This window comes from Notothenia rossii, assembly GCF_949606895.1.
Source record: "Notothenia rossii genome assembly, chromosome: 7".
NCBI classification, from domain to species: Eukaryota; Metazoa; Chordata; class Actinopteri; order Perciformes; family Nototheniidae; genus Notothenia; species Notothenia rossii.
The window spans coordinates 6,912,689-6,934,958 of NC_136905.1; the positions used below are offsets into that span (position 1 = coordinate 6,912,689).

Below are 22,270 nucleotides of genomic sequence, written 5' to 3' on the forward strand. Positions count from 1 at the left end.
TGCTTGTCTTATGTCATAAGAAAATAACTGATTTTTTTTTTTCTATCAATCATTGAAGAACAGTGAAAGCAATGGTTCTGAAGGCAAGTTTTTTTATTTTTTTAAATACAGACAAAATAGACAAATGTTAAAAAACACATCTGAAAGCTTTCTTACCCAAAGTTAGATCAGAAGATCAATCCCCATCATGTCTGTCAGAGTGGTATCTTGATAACTGAAGGGCCACAGACAATATTAAAGTTCAAACAACTAATGTATGTCTGGAGGCCCAAACAAAGTGTCCTCTGTATGCCTGAGCTGTTTGTGTGTTTTTCTGTAGAAAGCGCCCTCTCATGGGGAAAGCCTGCAATTGAATCAATGTTTTTTTTTTTACAGTGGAATTAGGCTGTCAGTTGGCTTTCAGCTAGCGGTCAGTTGGCTTTCAGCTGGCTATCCCATAGCTGGGAGAGGGAAACCTAAGTGAGTGCATTAGTAAATCTCGGGAAGAAAGAAATAAAACCTATTTAATTAAATATTGAATGGTCATTAATGTGCCACGAAGAAGGAACCAACGACTGCTACCATTTACATGAAATCTATTGCTACAAATAGGTTGAGTTGACTTTTACAAAACCTACTAACTGATAGCTTTTGATCACCGTTCCAGCAAGCCAAATACACAGCTTTAATAACAAGACTTCCTTTGGCAAAAAAATACAATAAGAAAGAAAATGAACCTTTTTAAGGCCATACAGTTTTATTTTACAACAAGTTTGGGTATTTACAAAAAAGTTCTGACAGGGCACAGTTAGAGGCAGTCGACTTGTTTTGCCGTAAAAAACACAACTCTTTCTGCCATTTTATAACTGGATTAGGAATGAAAGCTTGCCTGCTGAAAGCTGAATGATATGCAGTAGAAATTGTATTTAAAAGCTTCCAAACATGGGAACATCATTTTCCAAAGACTCTTAAAACACTGCTGGCCTCTAAAGAAACATTTCAACAACTTTTGCAGAAAAATACTTACACACAAATAAATTATAAAAATAGCGTACTACAGAAGAATCTTTCCCCAGATCAACACTGTGCAGAACAATAGAAGAAGTCAGATTTTGTCAAGTCTGCAAAGGGTATTGCTTCACAGTATGTGGACATCGATGATTGGGCCTGCCAGACAAAATGTACTTCTTAAGCCAAAGTCAAAGAACATAAATTCCTAACATTAAGAAATAATACTGATGTATGAACAGCATGTCTTTGAAAACACCATTTCCGAAAGTAAAGATTCTATATGACAGAACCAAGGGAACAATAAAAAGCTAGGAAACCTTTTGGCGTAATGGAAACATTGCTGTATGAAAACAATGCAGCAGTAACGATGGTTGGCAACAGTCCACAGATACTGAGAAGTCAGGGCCGAAATGTCCAACCGCTCAGTGAATCAGAGCACCGCAAAGAGGGGGGACCGTTGGGCTTCGAGTAAAAAGCAGCAATGGCAGTGACTGATCAAAACCTAGTGAAAGATCAACAGGTGCTGAACTAGTCCATCTCACGGTGTTATCTGAGATCTTTGGAGACTTTGAGAACTTTGTAGATGTCGTTGGAGAAGACTGTGGTGAAGTGGGGTCGTGAGCTTCTGGACATGTGGGTGCAAAGGGGAACTTTACCAACGTTTTGGGAATCCTCAATGTCCCAGATCTCTGGCATGCTGCACCCGGGCCTGAGCGGAGAGAAAGGAAGACAAAGTTCATGAGAATTACACACTATTTGTCCTGAAATTCAAGTCAATTTAGATATTTTAAATGATTATATATAATATATATACATAACCATGTCCTAAAATGCACACATGAGTGGTTACCATCAAATACAGAACACAGGCTGCCATGATTTAACCATACAGAAACACTCGTTCCAGCACCAGTTAAAGAGGCCCTATTGTGCTTGTAGGGGGTTCCCCTCTTCTGTAGTGTGATTTATAGGTTGTTGTGCCACATTAGAGGAGATAGAACTATGAACCTGAACATTTACATAATATTTCCTCTTTAGTGCAAAATAAAATAAAATCCAGAGTTTAACCCCAGATCAAATGCAATGTAAATACTGTTATATTATACTATATATTTTTGTATTATTTTAAATATTTTTCTAGTTCTCTCTTCCTGTGTTTTTAATTCTTGTTTTTATGCACCACGACACCAAGTCAGATTCCTCATATGTGTAAACCTACCTGGTAATAAACGTGTTTCTGATTCTGAAATATTCTGTGATTGTAATGTTTGTTGAGTGTCTGAACACTAAATATTATTCCTTGTTGATGTTGCATTAAAGATTCCAGACTTTATCTTGCTATACAGTGTTATCATATTATAAAATAAAAAATGACAGAAAACAGGTTGAAAAGTCCCCCCTCCCGTGAGAGGGCTCTGGAGGTACCTGGTTCTCCGGGTGCACCAGGAATCCTCCAGGACGAAGAAGTCCACCCCCAGCGTCATCAGGTTCCCCTTCACTGTGTCTGCAGACATGCGGCTGTACATGGAGTACACCAGCTTGGTTCTCTCCCTGCGAGGAGCACAATTAAGCATTGATACGGTGCACAAGTTGGAGAATAACTACATGTAAAGTATATCTGCAGTACAGAGGTGCAAGAAGTAACTATTTAAATACAATTGTGAAGTCACTTTGTTACCAGTTAAAGTGCTGCATTTAAAATTGTGCTTCAGTAAAGGTGCAAAAGTAAAATGACTATTTAAGCGTAACGGCCCATTTCTGAATAATATATATTTATATTCAATTACTGTATTAATTTCTGAATGGTCAGTAGATCAATTTGCATCAAATTATTATTTATTTGTTTATTTCAAAAATAGCAAAAATAATAATAGTGAATAAAAAACGTTTAACAAAAGATTTGTAGCAATGTGGCGTATCTTTAGTATCCTTTGGTTGAAAGTGTTTTTTCCTTCATCGTTTAACCCTCCTGTTGTCTTCGGGTCAAATCTAACCGATTTACTATACTTTCATCAATCATAACTCTTCTGTTTTACACAAACACCCACAAGCACATACTCTAGATGTGTTCCCCCCCGACCCCCCTTATGTGCCCATCACACCTGGCACACATAAACAAACACCCACACACACACACGCAGAACAATTTGATACATTTCCCGCTCTTATGTGCCCCTCCCCCCACATGGATCACACCTGGCACACGCAATACAAGTTCAGTGTCTATTCTTTGTATATTTACTTGGGCTGTCAGTCGATTAAAATATTTTATCGCGATTAATCGCATGATGTCCATAGTTAATCGCGATTAATCGCAAATTAATCGCACATTTTGTATCTGTTCTAAATGTACCTTAGAGGAATATTTTTCAAGTTTTGAATACTCTCATCAACATATGAGTGGACAAATATGCTTTATGCAAATGTCTGTTTATTATCATTGGAACAATGACAAATATTCTCCTGAATATTCTCAACACAACAACCTGGAACCTCTCTCTCTCTCTCTCTCTCTCTCTCTCTCTCTCTCTCTCTCTCTCTCTCTCTCTCTCTCTCTCTCTCTCCCAACCCTGTCTACTTCTCTGCACTGAGCCAGTTGCTCAAACAGACAAGCCTGTTGACAGTTGTCGGCAAAATGCCGCTCCTCTGTCTACAAAGCATGAGACTGTGGGTCAAAATAATGCGCTGTGATGTGCAGTCGACACGTTGGATGCGATCCGAATGATCTAACGCAGCCCCTCGTCCTCCGTGGTCTGCCACAAGCGAGCGGCAGGAGCGGGGCTGTCAGCATCAGCTGTGTGCTTGGCTTGCTGTTTAAAACTCCTTTTTTTGTATCCATATCTCTCGCTAGAATCTCCCACCATCCAACTAACAACAACAACAACAACAACAACAACAACAACAACAACGTCAAGCCTTTGGGTTCTGAAACTACGGGGCGGGCCGAGGACAAATACACATAAGTTAAATCACACGTTAAAAAAATTAGTGGCGTTAAAAAATAAATTGCGTTAGCGCGTTATTAACGCGTTAACTCGACAGCCCTAATATTTACTGCAGTTTTTCCTGTATACCAGTCGTCTGATACAATATGTACAGTTTGAAAGGGTGTTCAATGACATTTGGTGATGATTAATGGTTTTTGTGTTAATGTAATAGGAGCTAAAACAGGACCGGTCAAATTTGACTGCAAACACCAAAGTAAGGGGGGGAAAACGAAGACAATAGGAGGGTTGAATCGGGGGTCTCCAAACTTTTTTCACCGAGGGCCACATACAGAAAAATATACGAAGGTCTGGGTAACTCGAGAGGTATATTGCCTCATGAGCTAATTATAAGGCGTGTGGCACAGGTTCAAACCCCACTGCAGTCAGCATGTCATTGTGTCCCTGAGACACTTCACCCCAAATTGCTCCTGTGGGGATTGCCCACAGTAATGAGTATGTAAGTCGTTTTGGATAAAAGTGGATAACAAGTCAAATGTAATAAGTCCGCTAAATTAATCAAATGTAGGTCAATTATGCTTGATACTTCAAAATGCAGCCTACAACACAGCTCTCCTAAGGGCAGGGGTGGGGAACCTATACGGCCCTCAAGGTAAAACACGCAAAAAAGAAAAAAAACAGAAATCTAGACCGCAAAAGAATTAAACAAGCAAGTGCCTGTTTTTCCTGGCCAAGGTCAGGCTCCTTGAACACAACACAAGCCTAACGTGTCATCACGTGGTATATGTCTTTTCCGACAGGGGTTTAGAGCTGCCAGAGAGCAACAGGACGTCGCCCATAAGGAGCTGTACACATGCCGCAGTTTTTTGCGTGGCTGTGTCTTTAGTTGAAAGCCCAGAGGTGATCTGTTCATCTGTCATATTGATCATACAGTCAATAACTTTGTTATTATTAGCATCTGGTTAGCTAGCTATGCTAACGAATATAAGAAGCTTTTTCTACAACCAACGAGGTAAAGGCACATCTTTATATGATCATTATAGTTATAGAAAAATAAGAGAATAAAGTAAACAGAGACTACAGTTTGAAAGGGGAGTGATTTGTAAAATATCCATAAAGAAAAATGAAATCTGATAACTGTTCTGTTTCATATGGGTGTTGAGAGATGTATCCATAGATCTCCTAATGTTGTTCTCAAAGTGCACCAGATTGATGCTTTTAACTTCAACATTTAGAAAAAATCTTCCCCCCCCACTTAAATCATGTTCACATGGATAGGAAACTAAATACATTTGCTAACATCTTGTGTCCATATCTTTCTGTTTTGGTGGTCATGCCACAACCGTGCATGCATGCGCGAGTCATGGTAGATATCTGGATTAAGAGGTTGCTTTTTCTTTGCACAGCGTGAAAGAAAGGCCAAATGAACGGGCTGTGATTTGAGTATTTTTAAGCAGAGGTCAATTATTTGTACGGCCCTCGGAGGATGTTGAAAAAATTGAAATGGCCCGTGAGAGGAAAAAGGTTCCCCACCCCTGCCTTAGGGTTTCATTTATTCTGTTGGCAGCTCATCCCTCAGTTTGCTTAGAATAAGGGGACATCTGAAGGGTGTATTTCAAGATTGTTAGGTAAATAAGTCATTGGGCCTTTTTTTAATCAACTAAGATATGTTAGAAAATGTTTCCAACTTTAATTGACTGAATTTATTAGAACAATGGTCTTATTGACACATGAATACTGCTGTGTAATACATTTTTACATTTATATTTAAGAAGTACATTAAAAGACACAGGTTTCATTTGTGGGCCATATTGGATTATACTTTTAGAATTTACTGAGGCCGATTCAGCAGTTGGGCTGCTGTGAGTTTTACTGACCTCAGACCAGTGTCTTCGTAGTGGGGGTGGTTGACGATGGGCCGCCCTGTGGAGAGCTTCACGCTGGCCATGGTGGGCATGGCTCCGGCAAACACAGAATCTGCATCAGTCACACACAAAAACAAGACAATGCTGTTGAGTTTCTACACCACCACTTCTTCCTTTTTTATATTTCTCTACTTTGTACGGTTTAATAACGTAAGCCATGGAAAATACTTATTTCTAATTGGCTGACGGGTGAACGTTCAAATGGTATCTCTAGTGAACAGACAATAAAATGAATTACATTTTTGTTTATCGAGTTAAGCAGCAGGTGGCGCAAATTCTCCATTTTGAAAAACAACATTAAACCATTTCAGAAGAGATGATGAAGCAATTCAAAGAGCACCAGTCTAAACAGTGAAAAACAACGAAGTCAGATCTATGTGGAGCAGTGAGGTGAATTTCTTTATATTCTACCATTTAATCATCTCATCGGCGTAGCAGAAGCTTCAGTGGACGTTTGAAGTCACATACTTTATGTGTAACGTAAAATATCCCAAGCACATTGTCACATTTGTTTGATATCCCGATTTATTCTTTCAAATGTTCTGCTTTTTAACTCTCATTTTATTATTTTATGGGCATTAAAACACACATATTACAACCATGGAAGTTGCCAACAAACTCCATTGCTTAATAATTAAATAGTTAATAATAAGTGTTAAATATAAATTGATACAATTATAGAAGTGCCCGTTCCTCAGGTTTATTGATCCTTCGCTCACCAGACGGGGTGTTTTCCTGGATCCAGTCCAGCAGCTCTTCCTGAGGCATGTTGCTGAACTCTCCGATGATCGCCCACTGCGCCTGCATGTTGGCCACGCCCTGCACCGCCATGATGGCCATGACCGCAAACACCGCCACATGGTGTTTAAACCTGTCCCCGACCCATCCAAACAACTGGCACAACAAAGAGAGATGGAGAAAGTATTTAAAATAAATGTTCATAGTGTCAATCATATGACCCTTAATTCAATTCATAAGAGACCACATTTAAAATAAAAATCTCATCACATTTATCTAAACAAAAAGATATATTGAAAGTTAATCTTATCCTCTGCTGCAGAACTAAAAGCAACTATAGAGCAAAACTAATAGAGAGCAAAAGAGCAAGAGATTAAAAAACAACAACTGTTGATAATATTGCATATTATTGCAGACTTTCTTTATCTATACAAATATATATATTAAAGGTCACCTATCATGCTATTTTTAGGCAGTAGCATAGGTCTCAGATATATAAAAAAATACAAAAAACATGTCTATGAAGTGTGTTGGTCAAAAAACCAAACAGATCACCCATTCTAGCCATGCCTCATATCCCTATATTTCACTTCCTGTTACAAAAGTGCTGATTCTGGGTATAAACAGGTCTCACTTGAGAATGAGACCCTGTATCTCAATTAGATTTTCACCTGTAGAAATAAAGGCTAAAAAAATAAAATAAAGCTTTTTTTTTTTTTTTACTGAAAAATAAAATAAAATAAGAGGGGGCGGAGCTTATACTGGCTCATACGGGACCTGGCAGATACTATTCTTCTCAATTCTTATATTTTCCCTCCTCGACTCCTCGGCCCTCCGGTAGTGACCCGGAAATGAATTTCAGCGCGCCATGTTGAAGGACATCTCATTTCTCTAAATGCACATCGAGGACCGAGCATCGAGGAGGCTCCCTGGAGGAGCTATGATCGAGGATACACTGATGCATCCTTACGTTACGCACGGCCGGACTCATCTCAGCCAATGACAGCTCTACATGCATCCCCGGGATATTATTTTAGTAACTGCTTGAATCGCAATGCGATGTTTACAGTGAGAACAGCTGTGAGGTCCGTGCAGAAAGCAGAGCAGTGTGTAAAATATATATTACTCAGTATAACAGGCCTACATTACTCTCTGTATTTGTATGCTGTACTTTAGTAGATATCTACAAACAAAGACACACAGGGGACACATTATGTATAAAAGACATCAAAAAGTGCATTTTGCATTATAGGTCCCCTTTAAAGCACATCTAATCCTCTTTGCCGAACAGAAAGCAACCTTAATACTTTTTTATACATGTTTTTATATATAAAAAACATTAATATACATGTTTTTATATATATATATACGCCCAAGTACCCAAGTTATTGAGTGAGAAATTACATTTTTTTTTTTTTTTTAAATAACTTTTTTTGTTGATATTATCAATAATATGACCTGTAATTCAATTCATTACAGATCTATACAACATGATGTATTAAAAGGTCATCCTAGCCTCTGCTACAGAACAAAAGCAACCGTTATACCTATATCTTCTTTATATAATCTCTATAAAGAGAGACAACAAGAGAAAAAACATAACTGAAAGACTAAATGTGTTCCTAACAAACTGATAACCCTTATTAAAATGCACCGTACGTACTGGCTATTTAATCAGATGAAGAGGTAATGACTACACCAAGATGAAAACATACTTTTTAAATAGAGCACATGGTTTTTGTTTAAACAACACCCTTGACTGGGGTTGGAGACAGACCTGTTTGGAGCAGATGAGCGAGGCCATGATGCACATGTGTGGCGTGAGGAAGAGCTTCAGACGCATGATGAGGACGGCCAGGACGGCGAAGGCCAGCAGCTGCAGGCTGTGGTACACCATCTGCACACACACACGGAAAAGAGTCAAAACACACACTCAACTTTAGTGCTGAGCTACATCTGGAGACAAAGTACGGCTTTAGATCAACTGTTCTGTTTGTCAGTCACACACTCTGCTGGAAAACTGGCATACATGTATTTCTTGGTGCTTTACTGACACTAGCTGGTGATTAGTGGTACAGCACAGACCTTCAGAGGATGTAGCTTTTGCCTAATATCTCCAGGGATTTGATTGTTTTTAGAAAATAAATTGACAAAAAGATAAAAAAGAATCAGCCTTTGATTGTTTCGTTAGGATCTGTTGCTAAAGAGATATGTGACACAGCTCAGAGAAAGAAACTGCAGATGCTTTAATTGATTGAAAAGAGGGTGCTGTAACAAAACTGTGTCCAGTGTCATGTTCATGTGTGACGGACAATTTCCAAACATCCTCCTTTTTGTAAATGTCCGTTTCTTTGTCTGTTACACATATGTAGAAACAAACGTTTAAATTAATGCTGTTAAAATGTTCGCGTTAACGGCGGTAATTAATTTTTTGAATTAATTGCGTTAAAATATTTAACGCATGTGCAGAATGGCCCGCCCCATACACCCCACCAGTGGCAGCGTCAGGGTATGGCTGGGGTAGGCTACACCCATACCAAGAAATGGCTTAGCCCCACCATGAAAAATGATGTTAAAGTAAACAAAATAAAGTCCGACAACTGGCGCGGAGTAAATTGCACAGACAGCAGTTAGTAAGATTGATTTCAGTAGTCACTTGTCTGGAAATACCGAAGACCAGAAAACGGTTTTGAAAACTTTTGTCACGTAGTGATCGTCTTCTCAATAGAACATCTTTGATAATGTCTTCTAACCAATCAGAATCAAGATAACGGCGTGGTGTTGTTGCAGGAAGTCCCGACGGAGAATACTTTTGCTGTAGTACAGGGGTGCACATAACAGGTACGCATGCGCGGCAACAATCTGAAATGCGTACCGTCACTTGAGTCACAAAGCGCATTTGCATACCGACGTACTTGTGAAGCTTTTCCAGAAGGCGGTTAGATCACCGGACGACAGTTGGTCTCCGTGTGCACAGACAGGGCTGCTGTTAACGTCGCTCTGTACAACGGAATGGTGCCAAAACTACGCCAACCGGCTGCGGAGGGAGACTCCCCCCCTTCACAGGAGAACTGTGCTAAAACAGCTGATCACAACGTTCACTCACCCGTCCCCTTGTGCGTTATGAAGCTTTTTATGCATGTAAATGGTCTGCAGAGTCACAAACCCTCAAAGTACACCCTGTAGTGAGTAAATCTCTAACAAAGAAAAGACCTGTCTATGCTGCCCCAGAACGCCTCGTTGGACATTTTTCTTTTTCTTCCTGGGTACAGTGACGTGGCCATACCTAAATGGACCAATCCGTGGAGCTCCTCATGCACACACACACTTCCTCAGCGGCTAAACTGTGTGGGGGGGGGGGGGGGGGTGCTAATGGAGCCTCACAGCGGTAAAACTGTGTCGCGATTGGTTCACAACCATCGACCTGAAGAACGCTCACTTTCCCTTTGCCAAAATTGCTCCACAGCACAGAAAGCAGGTGCAATAGGGGCGTTACCCACTCTGGGCCAACCTCTCCAGGCTTGGCTCCTGAGAGGGACAGGCTGAGACTGGGTGGACTGTCTGACAAAGTTATACAGACTATCCAGGCAGCAAGAGCAGGATCCATTGGACTTGTTTAACTTTGGTCTAGTTTCTGAACAGATATGAGGAGCTGTGAGCTCTGAGGGCTAACAGCTAACGGCTGATGTTGGTGTTGTGGTTCGCATTGAAGACGACGTCACGGCTCCGCCTACACTGCGTTACTATAGTTACTGCCCCAGTTCCTAAACTGTAATGGAAACGCAGCATAAAGTGAGCCTGGCCTACCAAGGACTAATTATACCGTACTAAGCCGTGTGAGGCCCTGCAGTGGAAATGCGTCATAAAGGACAGAGTAACTGAGCACTGTAGGAAGCCGATCGAATAAAGCGGATTTAGGAAAATGGAGGTGTGATTACGTTAAGCTGTGTGCATATGTTTAACAATAACATAAAGGTTGTGAAAAGTGTTTCTTCTCACCTCTCCTTTTGCGGCTATTTCAGACCTGCAACACAGAACACAATGAGATAATAAACTTAAATCCAGACTCGAGATAAAATGAATGAAATCCTATTAGGTTATTTTAGGTACATGTAAAAACAATGTAGCCTCATGAGGTAATATTAAAAAAATAACAAAAAGTCTGTAATCAATTCAATAAATAAAAGGTTGCGAATTGACAAGAAAAAAAAGTTTTCTTAAATGTAGCCAATAAAAAACGAATTTTCCAGTTCTTTTCTCAGAGATTTAAGAGTTTGAATGTCAAAGAATATTCAAGTAATACTATCACCACATTCACACAGAATTGTACACCCCTCCACTGGCAGTGCAATTTGTTATAAACCAACAATCTGTATACAGGGTTGTATAAAATTGCAAATTCCTAATTCTTAAAAAAGGATATGTTAAGATATTGATCGTTGTAAGTTTTGATGACTTATTGTTACACACTTATTTGGATTTTCCTGCTAGTAAATGAAAGTTGAATGAGCAACCAGGCCTCCAGACGCTCACCCTGCAGCCTCATCAGCCTCCTCCGGCTTCATAGACTTCCCCCCGTCCCTCAGGAACCGGACAATATCCTGGAAAGTCTGCAAAGGACTAATGGTTAGAATAAAGTCATGTTTCCAAAGAAAAGTGCACAGTAGGAGCCGAGATCTTCCTCACAGCTTGCTCATGTACTGGATCCCATGCTTTGTCAAATCGACTTATGTATTCTTGACTTTAGCGGGGGCAAGGCGTAATGAGATCAGACTACATAAAGAGCAGTTCTTTAAATATCCCTTTTGAGTTTCCCTCAACAAAATAAAAATCACGTTTTAGGAATCAGACATAAATATCCTCCTTTCTGGAAGCTTAAATATATACACATGTAAATCTGAGCTATGGCTCCCATGCAGGGCAAATGACACCACTGCAATCTACTGAAATTAAAAAGCCTCCTCAGGGGAAGAATAAATGTTAGCAGTGAGCGGAGCGGAGCGACTCCCGGCGTCTCACCTGAAGTGGGACTGCCTGCTGAATTGTTCTGAAAGGTGACACATCTGTAACATTTCTCTAAATACAAACTGCATTTCCCCCAGATTGTGACCAAAATAAAACATGGGTGTGATTATAACAACATTTTAAATTAGCTTTTAATAAGCGACATCCCGCTTGAATTTCATTCAAAAAATGTTTATATTGTTTTATTTCATAGTTTATTAGATTATATTGTAGTTATTAAGGTCTTCTTAATATTTTTGTATAGTTGTATTTATTTCAAAGTTTTTACATATTTGATTGTAGTTATTCTTTAAATATTGTTTTTTAAAATGTATTTTATAGTTTTAATCTGTTGTGTTGTATTTTGGATTATTATGATTTTTTTTTTACTGTCACACTTTTTTTTACCTCCTTGTGTATCGTGAAATCTCATATGCAATACTGTATTCTGCATATGTGCAAAAGAGGCCTTAAACTGCACCCTGGGAATGAAAAGTGCACCAATAAAACTCCAATCAGAGCAGACTGGGCTCTGGTTTCAGACAGAGGGTGAAAAGAGGTGCTGCAGCACAGGCAGTATGAGAGAAATAAAGAGCCTTTTGAACATTAAAGCATGGAGACATGTCCCAGTAGAGACACTACATACTGATATGGACCTGAGAATTAGCACGATAGGGCCCCTTTAACAAGGACTAAATGATTGCCACTTTAAGAAGTTACTTTTGTGGGTCATATTAGTTTTGCTACTTGTTTATCTGATTCCAGTCCAGAAGCTACAGGAACACTTACCCTCCAGGCGATGACAGCGACCACCAGCATGTTGACGGGCAGCAGCAACGTTTTAAGGTATTTTAAAGGGGTCTAAGGGACAGAGAGACACCCTAAGTTAAGACATCTCAAAATCTTGACTGTACACTGCACAACATGAGCAGGGTCCAGTTTGTAAAAGAGTCTAAAGCAAAATGAGCTGCAGGTTTCTATTTCCTTTTAAATTCAAAGCACAGATCTGGTTCTATTTCATCCCTACTGACCGTCAGAGGCGGTGCTTTAAGCCCTGGATATATCCATCGCGAGCCGCGAGTTGCTTGCTCCTCGTCCAGAGGCTGTGGCCGGCTGCGTAAAACTTTGACGGACAGGTTGGCTGTTTGCTGTCTTGTTTGTTATTCGGCTTAGACTTTCTGGTGATGGCAGCGTTCCCGCTCTCATAAGTTGCCCTTATTGTTGCCCTCTTTTATACTTTGCATCTGATTGTGGCAGCGTTGTGCCCGAGCTATCATTAGCATTTTGAGTTTCCAGCTTTATCTGCGTTTTTTGTCGTTTAATTTAGTTGGCAGCAGCGTGGCTCAGCCTAACTATGTTGTTGTTATTTATTGTATTGCTAGTGTGCAGCCGCTTTGGCTGACACTTGTTATAAGCACTGGGATTTTATCCGTGCTGTTTTTTTCTTTTGAAGCCAATTATCTGGTCTTAGCATTTGTGTTATTTGAATTGGACTTGCTGGAGAAGGCAGCACGCTCGCTCCCACTCCCAGAAACGTATTGCTTTGATTGTTAGCAGCAGCCGCTCGCTAACATCTTGCATGTTCTGTTGAACTTCATTATTTAACTCAGCTGGTGAAGGCAGTGCTCTCGCTCCCGGTAACATATTGCTTTGATTGTTAGTATGGAGTCAGATTTGTGTCAATATTCTAGCACGCAAAACAAGCCACTCACGAGCGGAAAATGTGCTTTTACACGCCCATGAAATGACCCTCGCGTGCAGATTAAACCCCCACGAGCAGAGACAGCCCACGAGCAGAGACAGCTCTCTTGCGCGCTCGCGGGAGTGTCAGCCTCACGCGCTCGCGGAGTCTGTCTGCCCGCGCCTGAAAAGTTTCTGACACTTTGGGGCGGAGCCACTGGACTTTGATTGACAGCTGCCAGGAAACCTGGAGATGCCAGGTTTGATAAATGCCTGAACTACCAAGAGCCGAGGAGTGACAGCAGCAAGATCAGTTGGACGAGATTGAATGGTAAAGATGTCCATAAAAACCCATTATATACGCCAAATGGCACAGGCACAGAAGAGTCAGGGTGTCTCAGAGGTGTCTCCACTCTCTGTCCCGCTTGAGGGACAGGGCCTATCTTTTGATGGGCGTGCCCATGGGCGCCATCCCATCCCGCCGGGAGACTGTCACTACGGATGCATGTCTCTCAGGGTGGGGTGCAGTGCGGCAGGGCAGGACTGTTCAGGGTCAGCGGTCTGCCCAGGAAAGTGCACGTCACGTCAACGTGCTAGAGCTTCGGGCTGTGCAGCTTGCACTCATACACTTTTTACCCCAACTGGGGGCCAAGCATGTCCTTGTTCGTTCTGACAACATGTCCACTGTTGCCCAGATCAACCATCAGGGGGGCACCAGGTCCGCACAGCTACTCCGGGTGTCACAGAGCCTTTTGTCTAAGCTTGGATTCTTCATGACCTTGTTGGTATAAGTCATCCAGTGCTTAGAGCACCGCCTCTGGCAGTCAGTAGGGATGAAATAGAATGTAAGTTACGACTGTAACTACGGTTCTATGAATCCCGGATGACCGCCAGAGTATCCTGTCACTCTCCTGTTCTCGCAAGAAGATTCTGTGAACAGATCCTCTGACGACACCGGCAGATATAGCCAGGTGACTTTGTTGGTGTTGGTACTCGACCTGCGCATGCGCGCGATGGACATATCCAGTGCTTAAAGCACCGCCTCTGGCGGTCATCCGGGATTCATAGAACCGTAGTTAGTCGTAACTTACGTTCCCTGTGCTCTGATGCCTGCTGGAACATATCAGACTCTTTGATATAAAACAGCAGGTTTATTCTAATAATAAATGTTTTTCACACCAATCCAACTCAGATTTATCTCAGAGAACACTTTAGCAAACAAAGTCACAAGGAGGATTATTTGTTAATCTTGTTGAGGGCCAGATCTTGGTGAAAACAAACTTTACCTCTAACTCCAGGAAGTCAAACTCTGCAGCACATGTGTACATCAGAGTGTGGAAGTCTCTGTAGCTCGTGAACTTAGACTTTATCAGTCCACTGATGTGCGCCTGGAAGAGACACAAAAAAGAGACATATTACAGACATGTTTTGGTCTTTTTTCATTAACAGAAAACTTTCTTTCATGATTTTAAATTTGTGAAAACATTTGAAATTGTTGTTGATTTAATTCCAACATTTCTGATGTCAGAATGAAACGATGAGACACTTTATATTAAGCTGTTAGCTGTCAGAAAGCCAATCCAAACCTCTGCCGCTGGGTTTTCAATTACTCGTTTTTTGACGGTACCTGTTTCAGATTTGCCTTTATTAAGCATTTAACGGTACGTGAACTGATAGAGCAATTTGAGGCAAAACAGAGAAAGAGAAGAGGGATATATTAGGGAGTCAAATCTGTGAATTTGACGGATTAAAAAAGTCTGAGAAAAAAAACTTGAACATTCTCTGAGAATAATAACAAAAATGTATAAGAGTGAAATATGTTTGTAAGATACTAGAAAAATGTATAAATCTTGAATCTCGGTGAATATCTGAGATTTTCTAAGCAATAAAACCATTCAGTCATTACTATTGTTTTAATGAAGTTATAAAATGATCATTCTGCTGTCAACCATATTCAAATATTAGCATTTTTTCCAGCCACATGACTTTTTTTTTTTAGGTAAAGTTGCTGCAGCTTACATCATCTGAGGCGCAGAGGACCGTGGACAGCAGGAATTTGAGCAGAACTGTGGAGCCGACCCAAGCGAAGCCCTGCATGACCTGAGGAGGGAGAGGAGATACACACTGACAGCCTGACGTGTACACACACAACTCAGGACAGCAATCTGTAATTAAAGCCGTAAAGTGCTGTAGAGTTGGGAGCGACCAAAGAGGGCTCTGGACTGTTCAAACATTTACATTTTTTTAGCTTTATTGTTCATTCAAATGAGAAACAAACCAACTGATCCAAATCAAGGCTGCATAATCAATAGCATCTTTATTTAAAAATGAAAGAGACTGCTTTATAGCTCCATCTGGGTATCTCTTCCATAACAAAGAGGCAGAATGAAGTGTATCCCTCCAAACATAAGAAGGAAAATCATTTCAACATACCCACATGACGATGCCAGGTTTGAAGAGTTGAACAAATCGATCCCTCAATGCGATGATTGCCTGGAAAGAAATGACCAAAACATAATAAAAGAAGTCCAAGTCACCAACACACATTATTATTATTAGTGGTTTTGCATTTTGCTGTTTACTCAACCTAATGCACAGTATAACCAGCAGGATGCATGGATCAAATTGAACTAATCTTGAGTGACCCACTACATTAAACATTCGATGATGCAGGATATATTGTTCTCTAGAGTTTCTACTCACCCAGATGGAGATGAGCGAGGAGGCGTAGAAGGACGTGAGCAGCATGGAGTTTCCGAACATTAGGACAAAGCAGACAGCGAGGGTGATCTGTAGCGCGAGAACAGGAAGGAGAGGAGGTTTTAATACATTTAGAATGAAAATGATTAGAAGTAATGTGAAACATGTAGGCAGGGCGATGAGTGAGACGTAGAGCTGCAAACCAAATGATTAATAACATATATTTCCCTCTCTTTGGCAGCAAGGAGTTCTGGAATGGATTGTATACTATACATACACAGCTACAAGCAATATATAATCCTACTTAATAAACACTTGATGCTTAATCCCACAGTGAAGAGTGAGATAATGCACCATTCATTGCATTATGTAGACAGAAGGGCAGTCATTCACAAAAAGAGGCACTTATGAACCGTGTGTGGAAAGATTGTAGAGAAGCTCGACTTGTTAATAAAAACTGAAATAACAGGTTTATTGGGAAATGCAATTCAGTTCCTTTATGCACTTCACTGCACTCTATCCAGATGGTTGACAAGTCACTTTTATATCTAGAAGACCATATCACCGAGACCACTTCCCCCCCGTCCTTCAACGAATACATTTTAAAAATCCCAAAGCACTCAACAACCAGGGGGGACAGAGCCTTCTCCATCGCTGCCCCCTCTCTCTGGAACTCAGTCCCACAACACAGCACTGACCTCCCCACCTTCAAAACACTGACCGAAAAATCCCCTGTTAAGACTTGCTTTTAATGTGTGATTAACGTTGTGTCCTTGTGTTAATGTTTTATTCTTATTTTTATTTGACTTTAGTTTTACACTTCTTTGAGCACCTGTAAACGCACTTGCAAAAATAAACGTCTTATCATTACCTTAAGTACTGACAGGACAGTTGATGATATCGTGTTATTTTTTGTATAGGTAGGTAACCTGCACGTTTCTCTTCCCTGTAACAAGTGCCACACACACACACACACACACACACACACACACACACACACACACACACACACACACACACACACACACACACACACACACACACACACACACACACACACACACACACACACACACACACACACACACACACACACACACACACACACACACACACACACACACACACACACACACACACACACACACACACACACACACACACACACACACACACACACACACACACCGTTGCCAAGCTCTCTAAATTATGCAGAGGCATATGCTTTCCTCTGACACAAATCTCCAGCATCTAACCACAAAGAGCCTTCTCCTTATCTTTGGAGCACACGGGGCCTGGCATGCTGAGGGGATTAGGGGGGGAGGAATGTGGAGGAGAGGGAGGTACGGCCAGAATAACACACACACCAACACACACACTCCAGAACACATCTTAACACATTAACATCTTTACACGTCAACACATACTTTTGTTCTTGTCAGGGTTAACAAGTTGCCCACATATCCACCCTCTTTAATGCTAAAAAGGCAGCCCTGGCATCGTGGATGCTAAAGAAAGTCACCCCCGTCTCGGCTGGTGTTGTCCTCGCGGCTCATGAAATTCTTCCGGCCGAGGAGCTGAGTCAGATAAGGAGAACCGAGACGGAGCACATTACCGCTCAGGGGACAGCAGCTGGAAATACTTTGACTTATTCTGGGCACAACACATAATCCTCAGACAGAGAAAGCTGATGCACATGTGTGATTCAAAAAACAACTGAGCAACAGAGAAACTCCTGAAACCTTAACTTATTTATTTTTAATTCCTAAAATGAGTTTATTGTCCTTTACATTCTGCATTTTAAATAGGCCGTAATATGCTTTGTGAGGCTGTCCTTTCCTGTACGCCTCCATTGATCTCCTTTGTTTACTTCCCGAACATAGTGACATCAATGTGTACCACTCGCCCTTCTATTTGCTAGCACTCCAACACATTGTACGTGATAGGCTAAGGGGCGGGACATAAGCGGTTGACCAATCACAACAGAGCCGGCCAGCTAACCACTCAGAGCAGACTGGGCTCTGGTTTCAGACAGAGGGTGAAAAGAGGTGCTGCAGCACAGGCAGTATGAGAGAAATAAAGAGCTTTTTGAACATTAAAGCATGGAGACATGTCCCAGTAGAGACACTACATACTGATATGAACACCATAGGCCCCCTTTAAATAATTTTGTCTCAGAAGCTCAGGTGTGTTGCAATCCTTTCACTGTTAAATCAAACCGAATACAGCGCTGCCATTGCATGATGCTTCACTGACAAAAGAGTTAGGAAAAAGAAACACTCTTCACACTGACGGATGGATTCATTTCAGATTGTGGAAAGGCAGCGTACTGTACCATATGAGTGACGAGGATGGATTGCATCTTGGCAGCGCCGAGGTAACCAAGGATGTAAGAAGCAAAAAGAGAAGCCACCTAAAAACATATAAAATAATAATTTAGACACAAAGACAAGGGAACATAGGGTCCAAGTTGAAAACAATACCAACGTTCTCCTTCTAAATGTATTCTGTTTTCATCTCCATCCCTTTTCTCTCAGTCTTTTTTGCCTCTTTGTTTCTTTCCAATCCTGGCCAGCTCCTGCAATCTCTGCATCGTCCTCTGTTCTCTCCAAGTCTCTATTTTCTCCCTAATCTCTTTCTTCCCACATTCCCTCTCGATGTCTCTCTCGCTCTGTGTTTACCTGAGTGAGCAGCACAAACTGGGCAAACTGCCAAGGCAGCATAAAGCACAGATTGGATATGCCCAGGGCGACCAGGGCTGTCCTGCTCGGGCTCCGTGTCCTGAGGAGAGAGGAAGAAAACTGTGTGGGTGTAGAGGAGATAAATGAAGACGCATTAAGACGTCTTAGAAAACACACATAAGCACACACATTCAATTTCACGCCGAGTGCACGACAAAGCTGTGGTTATGTTCCGAGTCGGCCTCAGAAATATGACACGGTGTTCATTCTCCTTTTAGAAGAAGTCACAGTTTACTCGCTGCACTGACATAACACAAGGTGCCAGTTGATGTGCAATGAGAAGATAACTAGTCTGTGTCACAAATACATTCGCTCACAACGCTGCTGCTTCAGTGCTTCACCGTTGAGCAGAAAACAGAACAAGCCTTGCTTCACCCCACTAATTACAACACAAATTGTAGCCTGTCTATCTTTGGTGTGGCTAGGGAACAGCAGTTGCATCAGGGTTTTCTACTGCTGTTTCACAGAGTGTTGAAATGAAGACAAAACCAAATGCTTTCCCAGGTTATCGATGTTCTCTCGTAGGAAAACGAGATGGAAAATGCATCGTACAAACAGCTCACTGAAGCAGGAGATACAGAGGCACTTATAGGGTTTCTTGAACCGCTGATTTGGATATATAACAAGAACCAGCGAGTCGCGACCAAATACCATCAAGCACCGCGCAGTTGACTGAAGAAGGGGGAGAATGAAGGGAGGACATTAAGAGGTGGACGGGGAAAGCAGTGGTGGAGTGCATGAGACTGGCAGAAGATCGGGATGTGTGGAGACATGTGGTGATGTCATCACAGTGCTCCAATGGCCCCGGGCTACAGGACCCGATGTTCTCCAGACAAAGATTTCACACAAGCTGTACACATGGCACAGCTTGGCTCTACTTGACTCCCTCTTCTTCTGGTATTCAGAAACATTTGTGAATGGTTGAGGTTCTAAGAAAGCTGAGTTGATACAAGAAGGTACAAAACGGCAGACCACTGACTTAAAAGAATGTGTCCGGATGCAAACTGTAGTTTAATGAGGCGGCGCGACGGCAATCAGCTGAGAATATTGCCTACATTGAATAGGAAATATTCACAGTGAAAAACATTATAGAAAAGAGCACCTGTTGGCAAAGTGAGTCGAGTCAAGTAGTTTAAATTGCAATGGAAGTGGTTTATTACATGTAGGGAGTGAATACAATAATATTCCTCTATACCAGTGGTTCTCAACTGGTGGGTCGCGGACCCGTTTTGAGTGGGTCGCAGATGTGTGAGGGAAGAAAAAATAAATGTCATTTTTTTTTTTTTTTGTGGAATTTATTTTTATTTTGAAGGCCCGATTTTCTAACACTGTGCATGCAGTCGGCGTTGTACTGGAAGTAACGGAGACCATAAACGGTTTTGAAAACTTCTGTAACATCTTTGCTGATATTTTTTCGAGTCCTCTGGCCAATCAGAATCAAGATGTTGCCGGAAGTCCCAACGGAAAATAACTTTGCAGTAGAACTAGTCTTTATACATTCATGTGTACAACTTCAGATCAAAATGAACACATAATGAAATATGACCCCCGGTTTGATGATTGACAGGTCACAGAACAATGGGGGCTATCTACCCACAATTTAAAGTAATTCACACAGACTATCTCCTCTTTGCTCTTCTCTCTGTGTGGAGCAGAAGGTTCAGCTACAGAACAAAGTGAAAAACAAAAGATGGCATAAAATATTATTAATATGTCGGGTAGTAATAGATTTATTTATTTTCTTCTCAGAGTGTACCAGAATGCATAGTTTATATGTTAGTATTTCAAAAAATCTCCTGGGGAAGAATCCCCCCAGACCCCCCTGCTGGAGTTGGGCTTTCAGCATGTGTGCCTTTTTATGTTATACAGCTCAGCTTTGATTCCATCATCTCATTAAACCGTAATTAAAAGCATACTCTTGTTCTGTGAAGGGATATATGCACTGTACTTCACTTTCATTAATATTGCATGCTGAAAAGCATATATATATATATATATATATATATATATATATATATATATATATTACAGCACACTCTCAAATGGAAGTATGTGTTTACATAAATGGTGACCACACCGTTTGAGACCCACTGAGAACTTAGACTAAGTTAACTATCTAAACACTCAGAGTCCTTTACCTCACCTGAGCTGAGGTTATCCGAGCTTGAAGGACACACAGAGACCAATCAAGGGCTTTGATTTATGATCTGTATGACAGTGGCCATGTCGGCAGGCCACATCATGTGGACAGCCAGTCACCCTGTGTGAGGCAGGTCACTTAACAGGCCAGAAGGAGGCGAGATCAGAGCAAGGGACCAAGGGATCATTGTCCACAAGTTAATCGATCGCAGATGGCATCGTGGTCACGGACGAATAAAAAAAAAATTATAAAAAGAAAAAACCTAAATGGGTCGCGAAATATACTTGGGCGGCCATTAATATACCTGGGTGGCCCACCCAAGTATAGTCTATGTGTGGGAAACCCTGGGTTCAAAATTTCGGGTCACGATTTATTGACAAAGGAAAAAGTGGGTCCCGAGACCTGACCAGTTGAGAACCACTGCTCTGTACTATATACAACCGTGTTCTATCAAAGGTTAGAGAGATGCATGTTTCATGTGCTGATCACATGTGTAATGACACTACTGGCAATGTGTACCTTACGGGTACAAATTGAGAGCCACCTAGTTACACACAGAGGTCAAACTCAACTCAAGGTGTATATATGGAGAGTTTGCCAACAGTTGAGATTGAGATTTTAAGAGAGAAAGGGTGGAGAGTTTACCGTAGGATGTAGGTGAGAAGGAGCATCTGCAGGACTAAGAAAGGGTAGGCGAAGCTCTCCCTCAGGGGCGGAGTCCACATCACACGAGTGCTCTGACACACACAAGAAGACATGCACAATAAAACGCAAATCAAAACATCACAGAGGACAGAATTACTCAGAAATAATTATTCCAAAAAGTATTAAGATAGTTTTCACAAGCCTTGTAAAGTCTGCAGCTTGGACATATCAACAGTTATAATAAACCTGTATTTGTCATGTAAAACAATGCTTGTATCCACAACAGCATCTGGGCGTTGTGCTCTCTGGTGTCTGAGTGGAATGTTTATTTGCCACACTTCTCTCATGAAACTACACAACATCACATTTTCCCGGTTTTGATTTATATACCAATAACTTAACCCCATAAACTTTAATGGTTGGAACCAGGACCTTCAGTATTTAGATCAAGTGGCTTGTGAATAATTAGTGCCACATTTACAAGTGTTGTTACACATGCTGTTATTTTAATGTGCCAGATGTATTTCAAACCAACATTTGCATATCTCCTGCTGCAATGTATACAAGCGGTCTAACTGTACCGAGCAGCATTGGCACACAACGGTTTATATTTTCTCATTTTTTAAGTTGTCGGGACTTCCCAATGGTTCTGTTCCCTGCCAGCCACACAGTCTGAATAGTTTATAAAGAGGGAACCTGTGGCTATAGTTTGATAGAATCACCATTTAATACACATTTATACAAACTTTACACTTGTCACCT

The 22,270-nt window shown here is 41.2% G+C and overlaps 1 protein-coding gene across 1 annotated transcript in view; it reads right to left on the reverse strand.

The window, feature by feature from the left end:
* Positions 1-75: 75 nt before the first annotated feature.
* dpy19l1l (dpy-19-like 1, like (H. sapiens)) overlaps positions 76-22,270 on the reverse strand; it is a 30,633-nt gene continuing 8,438 nt past the window's right edge. The window contains exons 8-22 of the mRNA XM_079694269.1: positions 21,509-21,600; positions 18,664-18,763; positions 18,318-18,395; positions 15,986-16,072; positions 15,716-15,775; positions 15,302-15,382; positions 14,569-14,670; positions 12,392-12,463; positions 11,132-11,208; positions 10,598-10,622; positions 8,376-8,495; positions 6,580-6,754; positions 5,813-5,912; positions 2,416-2,541; positions 76-1,699 (exon numbers count right to left, since the gene is read on the reverse strand). Coding sequence (XP_079550395.1) covers positions 1,537-1,699; positions 2,416-2,541; positions 5,813-5,912; positions 6,580-6,754; positions 8,376-8,495; positions 10,598-10,622; positions 11,132-11,208; positions 12,392-12,463; positions 14,569-14,670; positions 15,302-15,382; positions 15,716-15,775; positions 15,986-16,072; positions 18,318-18,395; positions 18,664-18,763; positions 21,509-21,600 — 1,458 coding nt within the window. The 3' untranslated portion in view covers positions 76-1,536. The remainder of the gene's footprint in view (positions 1,700-2,415; positions 2,542-5,812; positions 5,913-6,579; positions 6,755-8,375; positions 8,496-10,597; positions 10,623-11,131; positions 11,209-12,391; positions 12,464-14,568; positions 14,671-15,301; positions 15,383-15,715; positions 15,776-15,985; positions 16,073-18,317; positions 18,396-18,663; positions 18,764-21,508; positions 21,601-22,270) is intronic.